The following is a 19868-nucleotide window of genomic DNA, read 5'->3' as shown; positions in this document are numbered from 1 at the left end:
CTGTTATCTGTGAGCAAGATCCTTTCCCCAGGTGTGGTGATGCTGAAAGAAAAATTAATTTCTCTTACCTCCTTCCCGTCAAAGAGAGGGAACTTCCTTTTAAGCTGAGAGGAGAGACAGCCTTTAATGGATAGCCCTTGCCTAGTCAGCACTGGGTGCTCCACAGAGGAGACTAAATAACTAGAACAGTGGAAACATTTTATTAAGAAATGCAAAATAATGCCAGACCTTCTGTTCTCAAGCTGAATTTTAATCTCAACTCTTGGCTCAAGCTGAGGGATAAAAATTCATTTCTAAGGGACAGGACCTTATCCAGGACCTTATCCTTGGACCTTACAAAAAGCAGGCAAGATACACTTAATTTCACTAAGTGTGATCAGCCAGAATTGCTGGTATCTGGGATACAAAATGAGAGTCAGAGCCTGGGAGGAGAGAAGAAAGCTAAATAAATCAGTGGGGAGAAAAAAGAGGTCAGGCCAGGTGCAGCATAGAACTGCTGAGTCTTCACACCACAGCAACTGATAAAGGAAGGAGCCTCATCTGCAAGTCTCAAAGTCTCAGCTCACAATTTAATCCAAAGTGTGGGTTGTGCACATGCTCAGAGGCAGTTCTCTAGAAATGCTGTGTGACATGGTCACAATGGCAATTGAGGTAGTGCCTTTTTGCCATTGCTGGAGCCTTTTTGTGCTCATATTGTTGTGTTGGAAAGTAATCACTGCTGATTTTTAACGAGCTCAGTGAGCAGTCAGTGCCCAGAGCTCTCTGGATGGTGTCAGAGGCACACTTAGGTGTCAGTCCCACCAGGGCAGTCTGGGGTGAGCAGCCTGTGCTCCCCATGGCACTCCCAGTGTCCCAGTTTGTGAGCAGTGAGGAGCTGAGAGCCCTTACAGGACCTACGTGCTCTCCTCTGGCAGATCAAGCCAAGAGACACTGAGGTTGGTTTTGGAAAGTTGTCAGATTAACTGAAAAACTTTCAAAGAGTTAGAAATTTTCCCAAGTTTTCCGCCACAGTCTTTGTAAGAAGCCTCCAAGTGTGGTGGACAGCACTAGATCAGGTTGTCTTTGTGGTGTTAACCAGTAGGGCTTTTACAAAACAAAGGCATTGACTAAAATAACCTGAGAAAGAATCTCAGCACGAAGCCCTGGTACAAGGTTTGGCTTTGCAGACTTGAGCTTCACTGAGAATCAAGTTTGCAGTGCTATGATATGTTATTCTGAGCCATTCCTACCAGAGCTTTGGTACCAAGCTGACACATAGAGATCCTGCATTCAGACTTCAGAAAAGAAACACTGAGAAAGAAGCTTGCATTTTCTTGTACAGGGAATAGATTTTGCTTCTCAATTTTGGCTATTTTACACTGACATTCTATGGCTAAACCTTTTCTGTTGCTTGATAATAGTTGGAGGAGACTGATCATCATCTGTGCAAACAGCAGTTCTTGCTCAAGTACAATATTTTTAAATATGTTTTTAGAATCAGGACTTCCATTCAGTGCTGAACTTGCAAACTCCATGTCATTTCTTGGGTTTTAACTCTGTTTTAACACCTCAAGGTTGTGGACTGAGATCTCACTCTGTCTTCTTGGAGTGCTTGCAGAATGACAGAGAAATTGCCACCCTCAGGGTGGCAGGTGGCTGGAGGGCTCCTGTGGCACTGTTTGTGTGTCCTTAGAGTTTCATTGCTCGTGTGTCCTTAGCATTTCACCTGCTTTAGGTCTCTACTTTACCCAACACAATAATTTCTTTCCAAATTTGCCTTATTAATACGTATACCATTTGTTACTGGTCCCCAGCTGGAAGGGGCAGTGTCTGAGGAGAGGATGAGTCAAATGGAAAGTGACTCTTTATTCTGAAGCCTCCTACAAATATGAACAAACAGAGAGGCTGGAGAATCAGCAGCAGCTTTTCATAATAACCAAGAACTCCTTACAGCCACTTATTGGTGTGTCTTTTAGCCCCTGAACTCAAGAGTTTACCTGACCCTGGCTGAGCTGAACAGACTGGGAAATTATGAACATCACACTGATGATATCTAAACCCAAGTCCCTGCAGAATGCAACACTAAAACTTCTCAGCGACATCTGTCCTTATTATGGCATTCCTTCCTTCACCTCAAAGGTCTATTCTCTGTTTTCTGGAGGTCTACCAGCCAGAGGAATGTATGATCTAAAGCAGCTGAAATGAATTGCCAAATCTATCTGTCATGAAGATAATTAACACCATATTTCCACCCAAACAAGATACAGATCACTGGGTGGTTTTTCTCCCGACACCAAAAGCTGAAGCCCATATTATCACCCATCTTCTGCTCATCCCTCCTCCAGAGTTACTATGCCAAACCTCTCTTGATATGCCAGGAAATACTGGGGAGTATCTAAGATAGGACTGAAATATTAAGAAAACACATGCCCAGATTTATCTGCAAGGTTGTCCATGCAATACTGGCGTGCTGCACTTCTGGATTCTCAGCTTTGGAACTGTGGATGTCATTCCAGCTGTCCTTGTGCACCAACACTTACCCAGCTACCCTGGAAAGGCCTTGCCTTGATGTGTGCAAGGACCTCCTATGCTTTATCATCACCCTAATGGTTCACAGTTGGCTTGCAATTGAATAAATCATAGAAACATAGAAACATGGGATGGTTTGTGCAGAAAGGGGCCTTGAAGTTCATCTCATTCCAACCCCCTGCCATGGGCAGGGACACCTTTTACTAAACCAGGTTGCTCAGAGCTAAATTTCCAATTGAATTCCAGTTCAGACTTTCCAATTAACTGGTCTCTTCCCTTCTCACTTGCAGTAGAGTTCCCAGTTTATTCTGACTTTCCTGGTCCTTATATGTGTAATATTGTCTTATACCAACATATGGACCAGCTCAAGACATCCAAACCTGTAATTTATTAATTTCTGCATTATAACTTCATCTGCAATGACTGAGCCTATTTAACAACTCTGCATGTCTCTGGATACTTGAACTTTTGGGTTTCTGATCTTTTTTTTTTTATTATTCAGGAAATTTTTGTTAGTCAGCCTCAAAGTGATAACTGAGTGATAAAATTCCATTTTCATTCAAATGTCTCTTTATACCCAACCTATTATTGGTACTAGATGTAAATGCAAAACAGTGTGTCTGTTGTTGAGTCACTGAGTATTTAATGCCCACTCTCACATCAGGCACTCCCAGGGAACTGCCATTATTAAAAGCATTTTTCACTAGTCTCCAGCTAGGAGGTTTCTTTCCCATAATTGCACAATTCTCCATATTATTTTTTCTTTAGTAATAGGCTAAAGATCCCTGGCTATATCCATATGACATATGCCTGTAGCGTGCTGGGTGTTTCACAGAGGAAATACAGAGTGCCTTCATCCAGAGAGCTCCCAGTGAAGTGTTGGGGTCCAGTGGTGCTGCTGCTCTCAGGGCTGATGCATCTCCACCTGGCTGATGTGATTTGACAGCTGGAAGCCACATTCTGATGGCTTTCCTTCTTGCCTGCTTTCTTCATTAAAGGTGCCAGGTTATCTTTGTAGAAGAAGAAAACCTGCTTCCTGACCTCACACACAGAGCAGATAGAGCAATTTTTTCCCTTACCACCCTCTGCCAAATTGCCTTAACCCTGCCCTGGAGAGGAGAAAGAACAATTTGACACTCTTTGCCCATTCAGGAGGCAGCTTTTCCTCTAAGCCTGTGCAGAGAGGCTGTTTGGTGCCAGCTGTAGTGATAGATTTGTGGTTCCTCGCTCTTGCGGTTTCTTACGTAACTCTGTAACTAAAGCTGGCACTTGACAGAATCCGTAGCTCCTGTTCTGGCTCGGCTGCACATGATGCAAGAATAAAGGTAGTGAGGGTGGGTTGATATCTTTATGGGTTTGTGATCCCAAAACAAGGCAGCCCAGAGGAATTTTTAAGCCTAGGTCTATCTCTGAAGGATGGGATTGCCACTCCTAAATAAATTACTTCAGGAAAGAGGGACTGCCCTGTGTGGGGAGTGACACTTGGATTTGGGATCAGCTTTGCTCCAGCCAGGGATTCCCCAAGGGCTGCTGATACATTGGATTCCCCTCTCCAAAGCACCTCTTGGGCTCTACATGGAGGCTGCAGAGTAATCAACCTGTGGACTAAAACTTAGCCATGTGCAAGAGTCCCTAAAAAAGTGACCATTAACAGCTGTCCTATTATTATCCAAATAGATACTATTAGAAATTGATATATTTAATCACTCCCAGCCAGGGTGGAATTTGAACTCATGACCTAGAAGTAGTAGCAGAGTTTTCAGCTGCAGGAGAAAAAATAAAAAAATAAAAAAATTAGAAGGTCAAACAGGACTTTTCCTGCTGGGCAAAATAATTCATTGCAGGTGAAACAGTCTCAGATATGTGGTAAATTAGGCTGTGCATTATCTCATGGATAATAACTTCTCTGATGTTTGCATTCTTGTGTGCATCTTTATTTTGGGCTCTAAATAAGATAAGAAGCACCAGAAATCTCCCAGGAATAACAAATGCATTTTCTTTGCTTGATTGAGGAAAGAAATATTGGACAGACATGTGTTATGCAACAATTTAAAAATAACTCTCTTGTAAAACTTGGAGTGAGCCTCAAATACCGCAGAAGTAGCAGAAATGTGTTACCTACCTTTTTATCAGTCAGCCAATACAGCTTTTCTCAGCTACTTTTGTTGAACTTTTGGCCTGATCATTTCCTGGGCATTTTATTTTAATATATTTTCCTAGGAAATGCATTCCAAGTCTCTGTTAAATTTGAATCTACACTCAATCAGGCAAGGATTTGGAAGGAACACTGCAGTCAGACTGAAATACCTGTGCTGTCCTTTTTATCTTGTGGGATCCGGTGACAGACAAGACAAAAGTGTGTCCAGGCTATGTTGGACAGGGCCCTGAGCAATCTGGTCTAGTGGAAGAGTTGAAATGAGATGAATTTTAAGGTTTTTTCCAACCCAAACCATGATTTTAGATGTATCACTGCATGGTGTACAACCTGCTGATCCTGCTGCAGGCCCAAGTCACATCTTGTGATTGTTTCACCCAAATTTCTCTCAGCAACCTTCTTTTTGGTCAGGATCTCCTTAAATGAATGGTGGCATTGGGCATCTCTGTGAATATATCACAATTCCAGCATTTTCCTGGCACTTTTGTGGAAGAGCAAGGTGGAAAGCAAGCTCTTTCTTCTTTTCAAATTGTACCTCAGAGACGGTGCCTGGAATTTGATACCCCAAATTATCAGTCCCTGAAAGCCCAGTGCAGTAAACCAGATCATTTATTCACAGTGGTACAGCATTTTTTTTAAACTGTAAGACCAGTTGCAGATGTAATGACAATAGAGGAAATTAGCTCATGATGGGATTTTAGGAAGAGGCTAGTGGAAGTATGTTCAGTAATGTTCAGTTATTAAACCATTAGAGATCCCACTGGAGACCAGCCAGTAGGATTTCTCATAATCTGCAGCAGCTTAAGGCAAAACACAGAACCCCTGAGGAGGGAAATGACAAAATGTTCCTCTGGAAGAACAGAAATGGAATCTCCTCATCTGCTCACCCATGTCTGTGCTCTGCTCTGCTCTTGCTGTGGCAGCACATCCCTGTCTGTTATCCTCCCTCCTCCCCGGGAGCAGGACGGCCACAGCCCTCCTGCCTGGACCCCCCAAAATAAGTCTTGGTGAGGTGGGATGGTGGATGTGAAACCAGAGAACACTGCAAACATCTGTGTTCACTTGGGGCCAATCTAAGCTCTACTGAAAATGCACAAAATAGCTTCCACTGGCTCCAGGAGCCTTCGGATCAGACACTGTGAGTGTTTGCTCCCATGGCTCTGTTCACCATTTTAGTGAGATTACAGGGAAACAGGAGGGTACTGAGTTCTGAATATCAGGTATTTGCTCAGAAAAGAAATCTGGCTGAAGAAAAGAAATCCAAGTAGTCAGGTCTGGATTCAGAGAAGGGGAAGAAGATTATTCTGCCAAGCTGACCACCTTAAACTGGGAAGAGACTTCTGCCTAAGCTCGATGGACTGGCACAGGGCTGAGAGCAGCAGCTGAAGTGCTCTCAGTCCCAGTGATGATCCAAAAGTTGTGGGGTGGCTGTTGGCTCAGGCACTTCTCCTACACCCTGGTGCAGGCAGGAGGATGCACAGGGACAAGCAGGACATGGTGAGGGGTGTCAGTGAGCAGGCAGAGCTCACAGAGAGGCACGATGCAACAGGCAGAGCTTCGTCAGTGACAGTGATGGCCTTGACAGCACTTATCCTGTCCCAGCCTGCCTGCTGGCCCTGTTCCTGTTTCCTCCCTGCTGCACCAGGACACCGGAGCACTGTCCTCAGGTGGAGGATACTGGCATCATTCCCTCAGAATCCATGGAGAACTGCTGGTTTCTGTCCCTTGGAAACAGGGTTTTCTGCATTTCATGTCCCCAGTCTTTCCTTGCTCAGCTGAACCACACCAGCCTCCCCTCCTGCAGTGGCCACATCTGAGCCTCACGCTGAGAAATGCTCCCATCTCACTCAGGGTCTGAGTGCAGCAGGGAAGAAGAAAACAAAACAGATTTTTTTCCTTCCTTCCCTGCTTCTAATAGCAACCAGGTGCTGTGACACTTAACCTGTGTGCTGCCGTGAAATTGCCTTTCTAGTGCAAACACCCACGTGAGGCCCAGGGCCTCGAGGATTTACTTTAGCCCAGGATTTGTAACCTAATCTCAGTGAGATTGTTCATTTATATCAACCACCTTAAAAATCATATTTTTGTTGTTGTTAAACATGGAAGGAGAAAATAATCTCTTGACACTGGTTTGTTTTTGGGTTTTTTTTGGTTTGGGTTTTTTTTTTAAGAACTGTCTTTAAGGCCTTGGCTACAAACTTTGTTTTTTTATTAAATATGCTATTGTGTTTTAACCATAGCAGGGCAAATGCTTGGAGGATTATATCAAAGTCTGCAGAAGTTAATCATTTGCATATATATCTATAGGTTTGCTACTTATAAAACTTAACAGTGAAAGACAGAGGAGAGTGTAAAAAAAATGTTGAAAATCAAATGTGTTTAAAAGGTTCTAAACAGGACCTGGCTTTCAGAGCAGAGGTGCTACAGCAGACATGTAATCCTGCCCCAGGGCATCTTGTGCAAGCACAGAGCTGCTCTGAGCAGCAAATTCAGCTCAGAGGGACAAATGAGCATTGCAGTGCTTTAAACCTGCAGCGTTTTGCTGAGTTACTTGAGATTTACACCAATGGAAGTGAGAGCAGAGCTGCAGACTAATTGGTTTGGATTTGTAGTGATTATGAGAGTTGGTGGTGGCTTTGGTTCCTAGAAATATTCCAAGGATCAAAGGATATTTTCCTTTTCTAATACGTTGGATCCTTTAACCTCTGACTTCACTTCCAAACCCGTGGGTTATTGCATAAGTGGGTAAGGTTTAGGCTGGTTTAGGTGTTAGTTAAACTTTCTGACACAGCCAGAAGCAAAAGTTGAGTCTGGGCTTCAGAAAGCACAGAGTCCTGTTGGTACAGAATGTACCCACCAAGTGTTCAGCTGAGATTATCTGTTCAGGCCACTGGCTGCTCCATCATTCTTCCTTGGAAACACCCAGTTCAGGTTTAAGTTGAATTTGGGAGCAGAAATCCACCATACAGTCCCCAATCTCCCATCCAGCCCAGGTGTTCATTTAGTACTCCAACCACCCTGTTTTCCTGTGCTTGTAAACAAATCATAAAAAAGCTGGAGGGCATAGAGCAAACCTGTGGCCCCTGCTGGCACCTCTCTCCTCAGAGAGAGAGACAGAAAAGCCTCTCCAAGGCTGTTTCCTTGGCATTTGTGTCTTCTGAGTCAGCTCAGTATCCGAGAGAGAGGCAAGAGAGTTGTTTTGAGGCCTTTGCACCTGCCATGTTGCTGGGCTTATCCAAACAGGCAGAGCTGGGACCACAGCTGAAATAACAGCCCGGCGCAAGAGCTCGGGATTTTTGACGTTCGTCTTGTGTTTACAGCATCCAGCCCCTCCTCTCTCCCCACTGCAGAGCCAGGCAAGAATTCTCTTCATTATCTTCTGCCGTGCTTCTCATGCCATTTTTATTAAAAAAAGGCAGAGCAAGGGGGAGCGTGAGAGGAGAGAAGAAGAAGAGGACAGTTGTATTTGTGCAGTCATTGGCAATGAAGGGAAAAGAATGGAAGTTGGGGAGCAGATCTGTTTGGGTTGTCCTAAAGTGACCTCATCCCCCTGGTTTACTCTTTATCAGCTGCTTTTGGAGCACCTGAGGATAGTGAAATCTGTGGGTTAACCGTGGTGGTAGTGGGTATTTGGGGTAATTCAGGACCTCTGGAATCGGCACTTTCGGAGGCTGTGAGCAGTATGTGGGGACAGACTGGACAGCTCCAGGCTGTGTCTGACATGACAAGCAATGGTGTAGCCCTTCAGCTCTTCTGTTTGTGGTTGTAATTCAGTCCACCCTGGCAGCTGATCTAAAGCATTGCATCGAGGGAAGATGTGTGGTTGATGCCGTTTGCTGCCAGCAGATTTCCTGTTTTGCTCGGCAAGGCTTCCTTGCTAGAGAAGAAGAGCAAAGGTGACAGTGTTAGAGGGAAGCTGGGGTGTCACCAGCAGACCAGGGCTTGTTCTGGGCTGCAGAGAGATGACAAGGAAATGTCAGCATTTGTCTCAAGTGTTTGGTGGCTGTTTAAGGTCAAAGACAGATGGGTCCTTCATGAGGACACTTCAGGTGTAGAATTTGCCTGTTTCACACGACATTGGCTGTGACAGCCGTAATTTAATTGGGAATTTAATCCTGTCATCTTGTCCTTAAGAAGGAACAGTCTGGTTTCATTGCTGTCTGACCATTTGTCTTTCCATAGGGCAGAATCTGGGCTCAGCCTTACAGATATTTTCAATGCTGGAAACAAGTCGTTCCTGTATAAGAAAACCTCCTCCTGTTATTTGTAGTAGAAAAACCATATATGCCATGGTAGTAGGAAAAGAGGAATGGGATGTTTGCTTTCCCTCACTGCTTTCACTTCATCTTGAGTGTGTCCTCTGATGCTCAAACCCGTGTGTGCACAGAGCAGATGTGCTTGTGGCAGTGTCAGCCCTTGCAGGTCTGCTGGAACTCAAGGGCATGAGTGCTCTGTAAATTCAATGAACCTTTAAACCCACCTTGGTCTGAGTAAAAACCATCTTCCCACAGGTATAACTTTTCCTGTTAAGTTTTCCAGGACTAAGTTTTCCAAACTGAGAGGAGAGGTCCTTCTGCTTACGGGGAAGAGAGCAAGATTAACTCAACTGCCCAGCCTCCCCAGTAAAAACAGGAAAAGAATTAGAGAGTTCTATACTCCTGACCCTGGATCCATCACTTGCCACAACAGACAGGAAAGTTGCCCTCGTGGTATTTCACATGGCACGTCCTAATTCCCCCTCTAAGCAGAGGGCTTGAGTCATTGCTTTTTAATAAGGCTGCCTCCCCACAGGCGGAAGCTGCAGCGATCAATGAGGCTTACTCAGTTCTAGAAAAGGTCATTAAAAGACCATAGATATACATTTGAAGACTGTTTGTTCACATCCTTGATGTTAAAGATGTTCTTCTCTCTCAGTTCCTTAAGCAGCATCTTAGGGAGCCTCTGTGCCAGGTCCTGCCCAGCAGAGGAGTGGAAAGTGCCCCTTGTTGCTGGCACTGTGCCACCAGCTCACAGGGAAGGTGGGAGAGGAAATAAATGGTCAAAAATCACACTTTTATCACCACTTGGAGCACAGCTTGTCTGGCTGACATCTCCAGATACAGTGTGTGCTATCAACCTTGGTATCCTATAGAGAGGGAATCAACCCTTCCCCTCCCTCTTCTTGCGTTCCTCCCTCCCTCCCTCCCTCACAGTGGGACTGGATTACTGCCTGGACTATTGCAGTAGCATCCCTTTAGCAGCTATATTTCTCCAAAATGTGGGCACTGTGAAGGAATGCTAAAATTGCTGCCAGTATGACACATTTAACAGCTCAGGAGGATGTAAGGATCTCACGTTCCAGTTGTTGAATCGTGAAATGCCACATCCAGCTCAGTCAGCTTTTTGTCACTCGTTGTGTCAGGACAGGGTTAGTTGATAGCATGATGGCTTCAGTTTTGAGTTTGTAAGGTGTTTTTTGGATGTTCTAGTCCAGCCACATCTCCAGCTCTGCCTGTGTGATGCTGGAGAACCTCTCTGGAGCAGACATCCCATTTCTGAGCGTCCCTGGGCACAGCTGGTTTGTTGGTGCTGCCCTGGATGTCACACCTTGGGGCTCCCCTCTCATCTCCCAGAGCAGAGGAGATTGTGAAGATTCAGATTGCTCAGAAGGGGGTTTGGGATGAGGAAGATTGGCCACTCTGGAGACCTGGTCCCAGACCTGCCATTGCTCTACAAGGACCACACATCTCCAGGCATTTCTCTTCCCTTTCTTTGTGTTTTATCCTAAGACAAAGATATTGAGGTATGAGCATAAATAACTTAACAGCTCTTATTTTCTACCCAAACTGCAGAGGAGTAAGGGGAACCAGACTGTGCAAATAATGTATAAGGAGGCAGAATTTTGTTCACCTTCTTTTTGGAGAGTAAATGGTGTCACAAAATTTTAAGGATCATTTGCCTATCACAACGTAAAGCTTCAAGAGCTTTCCATCTTTGAGCAGGGTTCAGTTGGATATCTCCCCTCTCTGATGTGCACAGGGGCCCTCTCCCCATACAAAGTTTTCCATTCTTAATCCATACAATTAAATAGGCCAAAGTTCTCCCCACCTAATAACTTTAATTTCCAATTTTCTGTCTTATTCACCCACGTAGACATTCATCTCCAGCCACCACATAATTCATAACCACCACATTCTCTCTCGTGCTTGATTTGGTTCTAGGTTTTCCTCCATTGTATTTCTGCAAATGTCCAAGCAAATGTGAGCTTTTCCTGTTGTCCCTTTGCTTACATGTGCACACAAATACTTCCCTCCAGTAAAACCCATGTGCAAGGCATGTTCACTGCTCTTAGCCTGCCCCATGACCTGGAGGCATTGGTGGAAATCACACCAAAAATCAGAATCTGCAAACTCCTATTTTGCACTCAGGACAGTGATCTCAGTGCATCAGAAAGCAGCGTGGCTTTATTTATTTTGTAGCTGCCCCAACTGTTCATTTGTTAGCATTTTCAAAAAATTGAATCTTTTTTTTGTGGTTAGCAGATCCCCAGTGACAAAATCCACATTTCTGCAAGTGTACTTGCTAATCTTAAATATTTTACAAATAGTTTTGAGATGGTTTTGAGACAGAACTTGAGAAATAACTGTTCTTTATTAATCAAAGCTTGGCTCTGCTTTGATTTCATCAGTATATATGAGAAACCTCCCATCTTAGTAAGTGGATTTATCTGGGAGTGAAATCTAGAGGAAAACCCTCATTATTTTACTACAGCATGTGTTTTGCCACTTTAGTTACTGCCTATAATTCTTTTCTTTTTCTTTTTTTCTTTTTTTTTTCCAGAAAAATAGTTGCTTTAAACAAATCCCAAGGGGCAGAAGTTTGAAACTTTTCACTTTGATTGAATAAACAGTCTTACCAATATCTGGGTAGACATCTCCCCAGCCTGTAGGTGAATTAAGATACTGTTTGTGCTGCATGTACACTCAAATTGAACTAATAGGAGCCACGGACTGTTGCTGACAGGAATCAGGTGCAGAAGGAATGAAAAAGCCAGTTCTGTTTTCCTTCCACTGAGTCTCACTCCCATTCCACTGCCATGTGCAGTAACAAAGAGTCAGATCCCTGTGCTGTTGGCAATTCATTCAATGCCAGTTATTTTGCAGGCACAGTATCCATGAGAAACAGCTTTGTTGTAAAATATAATGTGGGATATTGGAGTTTAAGTCATGCTTGTTAATTTAATGAATCTTGTAAGGAGATACTTACTTCACCAACCTGAAGATTTCAGTAACTCATTGATATCCACTTGAAAGGCTTTGCTGCTCTGTGTAGTAGATTTATCTCCTCGTAGTATACACTTCATTAGTAGATGCTTTTTGACCAAGTTCCTGTGACAAAAAGCTGTGTATATTGCTGTCAGTAATTGGGGTAATGTGAGTGCAGTGAGCAGAGGACTGGCAGGGTTAGGGAAGAGCTGGGTTGCCTTTCCTGCTCTGCAATTAACCTGATTGATGACTTTGAGAAAATCATTTTGCCTTGGCCACTCCATGGCTTCACAAATCGGTACAATGAGGACAACTGTAATTAGTTTCTTTGAGGAGAGTTTTGATAGTGTAAAAGACATTGTGGAAGAGCTGAACATTTTTTATTAGGCTTATATTATTCCCATATTGCATATGAAAAATATTATTCCTCATTTACAGATGCATGGCTCTTAGATAATTATGGCTTTGCATAAATATGTAACAGTTTGCTAACTCTTTCTGTGAATATTTCAATGCTAATATCCTGATCCGGTGTTGTGGTGTGGATCCAATTTTTTGCTCTGGAAGAGACCATCTTTTTAACTCTACTGTTTTAATGCCCATGTGTGAAGTGGATAACTTATTTGTCCATCACTGAAGCATCCCCAGCTTACGCTAATCGTCACATTCCCACTGGCTCCAGGTGCAGCTGGATCGAGCTCAGGGCTGCTCAGGAAATAATGAGTATTTATAATAATAGTGAATAAGAGGGTATTTAAAATTCCTTAGATGAACTGTGGTAGTACTGCTGGTAGCACTGTCCCTGATGTGGAGCAGAAGTGTCCAAGGCTGGACACAGTCAGGCACAGGGTTGGTTCCTCGGGTGTTGAAGTCCTGTTGACTCTTGGTGATGCTCTCGGTGTTTCCCACTGCTCAGGGTGAGGGTTGGCACTGCCATGGTGACAGGGCACTCACCAAAGTGCATGGTTTCCATCAGGAAATGGTTTCTGCTGCACCTATTTCAGAGTTGTGCATAAATCAAGCAGAGACAAAGGTAGCGCTGACTGTGCTCACAAAAAAAGCGACACCCAACCAAATATTAATCCCATCAAAACAAGGCAGAAACCCTGGGAGGAGCTGACTGAACTATACCTTGCTTTTTTGGCAGCCAAACCTTGCTCCAGTCCCTCTTTCTCTGCCCTTTGCTGCTGCTGCTGCCTTTGTTGACTGACTTTGCTTTTGTCTGGCAGGGAGCTGAGCGACAGGACCACGTACAGATACCAGGTGGTCATTGTGTCCGGGATGGAGGAGAGCGAGCCGTCCCCCACCCTCGTTTATATCTCTGGCAGTGGATACTGTGGAGATGGGATTATCCAAATGTAAGTCTGGAGCAAGCAAACAGATAAATCTGGGCACATCTCCTCAGCCAGAATCTGAGGCTAGGAAGGAATTGATGACCTCTGATGTCTCCTTAGGTTAGGCTGGCTCTCATCTGTAGATAATGACTCACGTGCTTGATGATTACCAGGATGATGACATTTAATTGTAACGTGGGCCCTTCTCTCCTGGCACCAGGAGAAACAGACAGAGATACAGATAATGGAGTCCAGACAGCAGGATCGATAGGCAAGGACGCTCTGTGCTGTTTATGCTGTTTGCCCGTGTATCCATATCTTTGTACATGTATATGACATTTCCTACCCAGACCTGGTGCTGGAAAAGCTCACGCAGTGTTTGATGCTGTCCCATGTGTGTGGCAGCTGGCCCTGACACGTGTTGGGGCCAAGGTCCTGGTGCAACCCCTTGTTTGACTGACCACCAGAGCTGGGATGCTTTTGGAGGTGATAGATTTGGCCTCTGAGGGAGAGTGCTGGGAATTGTGTGTTCTCAATCAGCTCCCCTCTCTCACCAGTCCCCAGGCCACTGAAAATGTAAAACAATCTTTCACAACTACGTTAGAGTTTATCCTTTTACTATGTTGGCCCTTAAGGCTGCTGCTTCAAAGCTTCCTGGCATTAGGTAATTTAATTATTTAAACTATGGAAGTAACAACAAGCAAGTGCTTAATCCAGACAGTATTATTTGCTTGAAATAATGCTGATCAGCAATCACGCAGCACAACTCTGTCAGATGATATACCTGGCAGCAAATATTTGCAGGAAGAGGCCCAACAGGCAAGGAAAGCAAAGAAAACAATCAAACAACATATGAATCTAGGGCAATCCTGGAAAGAGAGGTGGAGAAAGACAGATTAATTTTGCTTTACATAACTTTTCTGCTACTGTTATGTTTGCACATTCCTCAAACATCACTTGTGGCTTTGCAGCAAGTGTCAAACAATAGCTGAGCTGCCTCAGGAGTGAGCAGGAACCAGACTGTGTCACAGCTTGGTTGGTTGTGGCCCCAGTTACAGCTGTGGCAGCCCCTTTCTCATCTGGTTCCCACTCTTCTCCCCGCATGCTGTCACAGCCGTGAGGGCTGGCACAAGGCAGGACTCCGTCCCCAACACCCCCTGCTCCCTGTTTGACTGATCTCCTGGAAAAGCCCAGCTCCAGGCTTTATGCCTTGTTGTTCCCATGCTGGGGTCACAGTCTGGCCCTTCCAGATTTAATACAAAGAGTTTCAGAGATTCCTGTTCTCTTTTTCCCCACCTGCTGAGCTACAGCCACACCAGCTATGAAGGAAGTTGCTCATATCCTCATCAGAGAACAGCAAGTGGTATCCACATGTGCAGGAGGGAGCTGGCCAGGCGAGCCTGTGAACCAGGAATGGTGCAAGTCCTCCCTTAAGGAGGAAGGGAGAGGTATTTTAGGGGTGGGCACACAGAGATGCTTCACCAGATATCAGGGCTTTTGGGGTTCTTCAGAGGGGTTGCACAGACCACCAGGTTGATGCTACTTTGCCAGCTGACTGCTTTTTTCATCTGTGTGCCCTGCCTGCAGAGAACTGGGGGAAGAGTGTGATGACATGAACAAGATAAACGGTGATGGCTGTTCCCTGTTCTGCCTGCAGGAGCTGTCCTTTAACTGCATCGGTAAGTCCAGCTCAGAGCCCTTCAAGCCAGGGTGGGCAAAAACTCTGTGCAGGGTGCAAGGGAAAAACCAGCAGTACTTTCAGAATTTCCAGCTGAAGAGTTGTCATGGGAGAGAGAAAAAAAAATGGAATTTGTAGGTTTGAAAGGTGAACATATCTTCCCAGCTTCTGGTCATTTTGATGGGAAATTGGTTCTGCTGGCTTTGAAACAGCCCAGGACTTAGGGCTAAGTCAGCCATTGTGGGACTGATCCAAAGCCCATTGAAGTCAGTGGGTGGTTTTCCACTGGCTTCAATAGGCTTTAGATCTGACTACGTGAGAAGACATGAACTGATTTTTTCTGGTAAACAGGAGGAGGAGTGAAAGGGGAAGGGACTGAGACCAGAAGCAAGTCCAGCTGAGGTCACACCTCCTTTGAGTTGCAAATCAATATCTGAGGATCAAAGGTCTGGCTAATCCCCTTTTTCAGAGGTGAAAACTACTTAATCAGATTTCATTTGCAAGCCTGGTTTGCTCTGATTAGCAAAACCTGTAAGCACAATGGCCGGAAGATGCTCGAGCTATCGGGGCTGCAGTTTCGAGCTTTACATATTTATTAAACTCTCTAGGAATGCTGGGGACAGAGAAGGGAAATGGAGACCAATTTACACTGCACCTTCTGTGGAGTATCCCCACCTTGTGGGGTTGCTTTTTCCACCCAGGGGTCTGTGAAAAAACAAAACATGCATTGCTTAAGGAACCAAAGTTAATGTTTATAAAGGGTCGGCTTTTTCTCAAGACATTTTATGAGATTCCTTATCTGGACTGCTCAAGCAAACACTCTGTCCCATGTAGTGATCCCATGCCTTCAGCTCAGGGCATCAGTCCTCAGCCTGATTACCAACATGTAATGTTGGTAAGTCTGAAATTTGCTGTTTTTTGGCAATTTGACCATTATCTCTTGCAACGCAGAATGGACCTCACAGGCACCATGTTTCCCTGGGGTGGTAAACTGGGGACTGCTTGGCTCATCAGAACAGCTACATTTTTACTTCAGCCTCCCACTCTGTGAGACTTGAGGCCTGATTTGGTGATGTACTTATTTACATATGTAAATAGTTCTATTGAAATCAGGCATATTTATGGTCGAGACTAATTGTGACAATTGGTGGTCTTGAAGTTACATTTGTGTTTCAAGTAACTTACTGCCTTAGAGCCTCAAGCACTGAAAGATTTTAGTCATAATATTTTGAAAGTGGGATAAACACTTACAAAAATGTTTTGGGTTCCCTAGACACTGGGCGTGGTGTGAGGCCGGTTCCAGCGAGGGCTTGGGCTGGTGCTGAATGGTTGTATCTGCATCACCCTGCTCAGGAGCAGGGCTCTATTCCTTGGTGCAGCTTTGACCACATCCCAGCATTACATTTGGATGTGAATCAGGTTCTCCCCTGTGCCCATCGGTTTTCCAGGAAAGCAGGTGATGTGGGCTGGGTGGGAGCTGCAAAATGCTCCAAATAGGTCCATGGACAGGAGTAAGAGTGGGGTGTCCCAAGCCTTGGACCACACAGTGGTGTTCTTACAGAGGCATGCAAGAGTCTGCTTTATGCCTTTGTACACAAAATCATGGAATTGGTTATGTTGGGAAAACCTTTAAGATCATGGAGCCCAGTTGTGTCATCCACCAACCATTCATCCTCCATCCAACATCCAAGGAGCAGCAACAGGGCTTCCTGAGAGTGTGGGACAAAGCTGTCTGACAGCAGTCTGGCTAAAAAATGAAGCAACTAAAACATAAAGATTTTTTTTACTCCATGACAGAGGAAGTGGGTTTTCAGATTTGCTTGTATTGGAAAGAAGAGGGGAATTCCAGGGACAAAAAAGTTATTTGTTTGTCACGGGCTTTGGAAGGTTGTGGTTTGCACAGATCCTGGGTTACAAAACAAATGATATCAAATTCCTCGTGAAATATTGAATAGAGGGACTCAGATGAATCAAATTAGCTGAATCAAAGGGAAGGTGAAGGAACAGAGACCTTACAAATGTTTGGTTGTGTGACTTTGCAGTGGTGTGAGTGCTGTGGTGGTGATGGGCTCAGTGTTTGTAAGGGCAGCCCTGCTGCTGTTTGCAGGCAAACGCTGCCCCAGGTCTCTGGGACAGGTTCAGAGGGGCTAATACCCTCTGAATATAATACCTGTGAATAATAATACCTGAGAAACACATCCTGCTGGCCCTTGTGATAGCTGGACCCCTGTGAGTTATGACCCAGAGAGCCAAGGAGACACTGCCAGTTTGTCTTTCAGACGAATGAACGGTGCTGATTTGTATTCTGCTTGGTATATCAGGCATTAAAATCTCACCAGAAAATATAAAGATGTTGGGGAAGTGAGTAGCTGTACATATTACATAATAAATAATAGTAAAAAAGAGCAGAAATTCAGCATTCTCCACAATCTAACAATATCAGACCCAATCCTCTGCCTTAAGCTGAACAAAAGTTTTCTTTGATATTGGTGGGGTGTTTTCCTGGAAAATACAGAATTCTTGGGTCCCTGCTTGAGGAGCACAGAAAAATAAGTGTAATTTATTTCCATGTTTACAAGGCTAACACATGTTATAATCCTGTAGAACAACAAGCAGTTATTTCAGAGAGTGTTATTTTTTCAGTGATGTTCTTGTTGTATTATGTAGCTCTTTAGAGCCCCGGGAATCACTCCCCTTCACCAAAGAATTCAGTGAGCCTCAAACACATGTTCAGAGGCTTTGCTGAATCGGGGGCCTCAGGGTTTGATCTTGCAAATGCTTTCTTCCAGGCATGTTTCTGAACTACCACAAGGCATTCTTTAGACTTCAGCAAATCTAACCACAACAGTGAATGCAATGCTTGTCACAAATTGTCTGCAGGATTGGGTCCCACGTGGCTGGAAAGAACTGCTAAACATTTTGTTTGCTAAGGACAGAGCTGAAGGGGCGTTGTGGGCGGGTTCCAGAGGAGGAGGTTTGATAGCAAAGCCCAAGTGGGCTCCTGCCTCCTAAAGCAGAGACCACGCAAGACACCTCGCTTGGTAGGAGAGAAATACAACAGAGCCCGCAAGCACCACCAGGCTTTAGATTCAGAGCCATGAATCACAGAATAATTTAGGTTCAGAAGAGTCTCTGGAGGTCTCTGGTCCAAGGAGGGCCAACTTCAAAGTTAGAGCCAGCTTCAAAGTTGGAGCATGTTGCTCAGGGTCATGTTCAGCTGCGTTCTGGATATTTCCAGGGATGGAGGCAGCCTGTTTGCAGGTGTCCCTTTGCCTCTCTCACTCCCTTTGCCTTTTAGGATCATGGGGTTTATGGGATTTTTTAATTGGTCCAACTTTCCTTTGACTAAATGGCACAAGGCTCTCAAGACACTTTGCACTAGTGCCTGTAATAAAATTAAACTTCTTTTTATTTTTTGTCTCGCTTTTGTTTTTCCTCCTTCTTTCCTCTCTAATCAGATAACAGTGGATCAATCTGCTCTGCCAGGGAGGAGGGGCGGGGGGGAAGGAAGGAGGGAGGCAGGCAGGAAAACTGTGTGGTCTCACTGTCAGGCTGTCCTGGCCTTCTCCAAGCACAAAGCCGAGTAACAGAAAGCAGAGAAGATTAATAGCATTTTCTTCCTGCAACATGCTGAAGAGCGACAGTGAGATTAATTAATTAATTATTGGAAGCATCTGGCAGTGCTCCGTTTTTTAAGTTTTGCAGCACTCTCGCCCTTCCCCGTTGTGAAATTTATCATCTCTACCTTTTCTCCCCCCCTGCAGCCACTTCATGGAGTGGGTTTTGCATTTTTTTTTTATCTTTTCCACACAGAATTTTGGTCCCACGGGGGAAGTTCTACTTTGCCTTTTGATTTGTAGGAGACAGGTGATTCAAAGCCATGTCTGTGTGACTGATGCACCCCTCTCCTACCTCTGGGCTGCTTTCCTTCCACCTTGCTCCTGATTATTCCCGGGATAACCGATGTTTGCGGTTACCGCGGATCTCAGCCAAGTCCAACCCAACGCGTCCCGTGTAAAACAGACCCCATTTGTAAGAGTTATGATTCGCAGTGGTGGGAACCCGGGGCTTAGCACTTGATCCATTCCCAGTGGAGTGCTGAGAAATGGGTGTCTGAGGCACAGCTGAGCACCTTGTCCTTGGCGTGCACTCTCCCACACACCGACACTGCACGCCCAGATATATGTGGGACATTGAAAAAGAGCCCGGCTTTCATTTGCATTCCTTTTGTGGAGTGGGATGTGCATTATGCATTGATTTAGCTCACCAGTGCTGAAGAAAGAGAAGGATATAATAAAAAAGATGCAGAGATCAATAAAAAGGGAGGGAGGGGGAGAGAGAGTAGTATGAAAAGAGATGAGTAAAGACTGATAGACACATTGAAACACAGCTGGGAAGTAGCTCCAGAACTTCTATCTCCCCTTAAGTTTGCCAGGTAATTTATGGGGTTTTCAGTCACATCTTATTGGTGTTGTTATTGCTCTACTTTATCTCCTTTGCTTATAAGGGACTGTTGGCTAAAGCCTTTTTACAGCAAAACAGGGCAGTGCTCCCACTGACTTCCAGATGGGAGTGGTCACCCTGAAGAAGGGGAATGTTTCAGGTTAGACACACATCTCACTGGTGTGTGGGATCAGGGCCTCAGGGATATAAAATACAAAGAAAAGACACAGAGCAGAGGCAAAGAGAAAATAAATATATCTAGCTCTTGAATTTACCACCAATTTCTGGCATGCTTGAAACATTAGTCACCAGCAGTTGTTCAGGGAGAAGTATGATTTTAATTTGACAATGATCCTTAAACACCTTTTCTTTAGCTCCTGCTTGGCCCCAAATGTTTTTCTGCTACCTTACAAATCTGGATCTGTCTTCCTCCTCCTCAGAGGCCTCTCCCTCCAGCTGTGAGCCTTACCTTTGTGGGAGCTCTATCCTTTACCTCTCCCATTATC

The 19868-nt window shown here is 44.7% G+C and overlaps 1 protein-coding gene across 1 annotated transcript in view; it reads left to right on the top strand.

Moving 5' to 3' along the window:
- The window catches only part of PAPPA (pappalysin 1), a 176950-nt gene that overhangs the window by 74574 nt on the left and 82508 nt on the right, over positions 1-19868 (top strand). Inside the window, exons 8-9 of the mRNA XM_015645237.2 lie at positions 13137-13265; positions 14829-14920. Coding sequence (XP_015500723.1) covers positions 13137-13265; positions 14829-14920 — 221 coding nt within the window. The remainder of the gene's footprint in view (positions 1-13136; positions 13266-14828; positions 14921-19868) is intronic.

This window comes from Parus major, chromosome 17, assembly GCF_001522545.3.
Source record: "Parus major isolate Abel chromosome 17, Parus_major1.1, whole genome shotgun sequence".
Taxonomy (NCBI): Eukaryota; Metazoa; Chordata; class Aves; order Passeriformes; family Paridae; genus Parus; species Parus major.
This window is presented reverse-complemented; position numbering and strand designations above follow the sequence as displayed.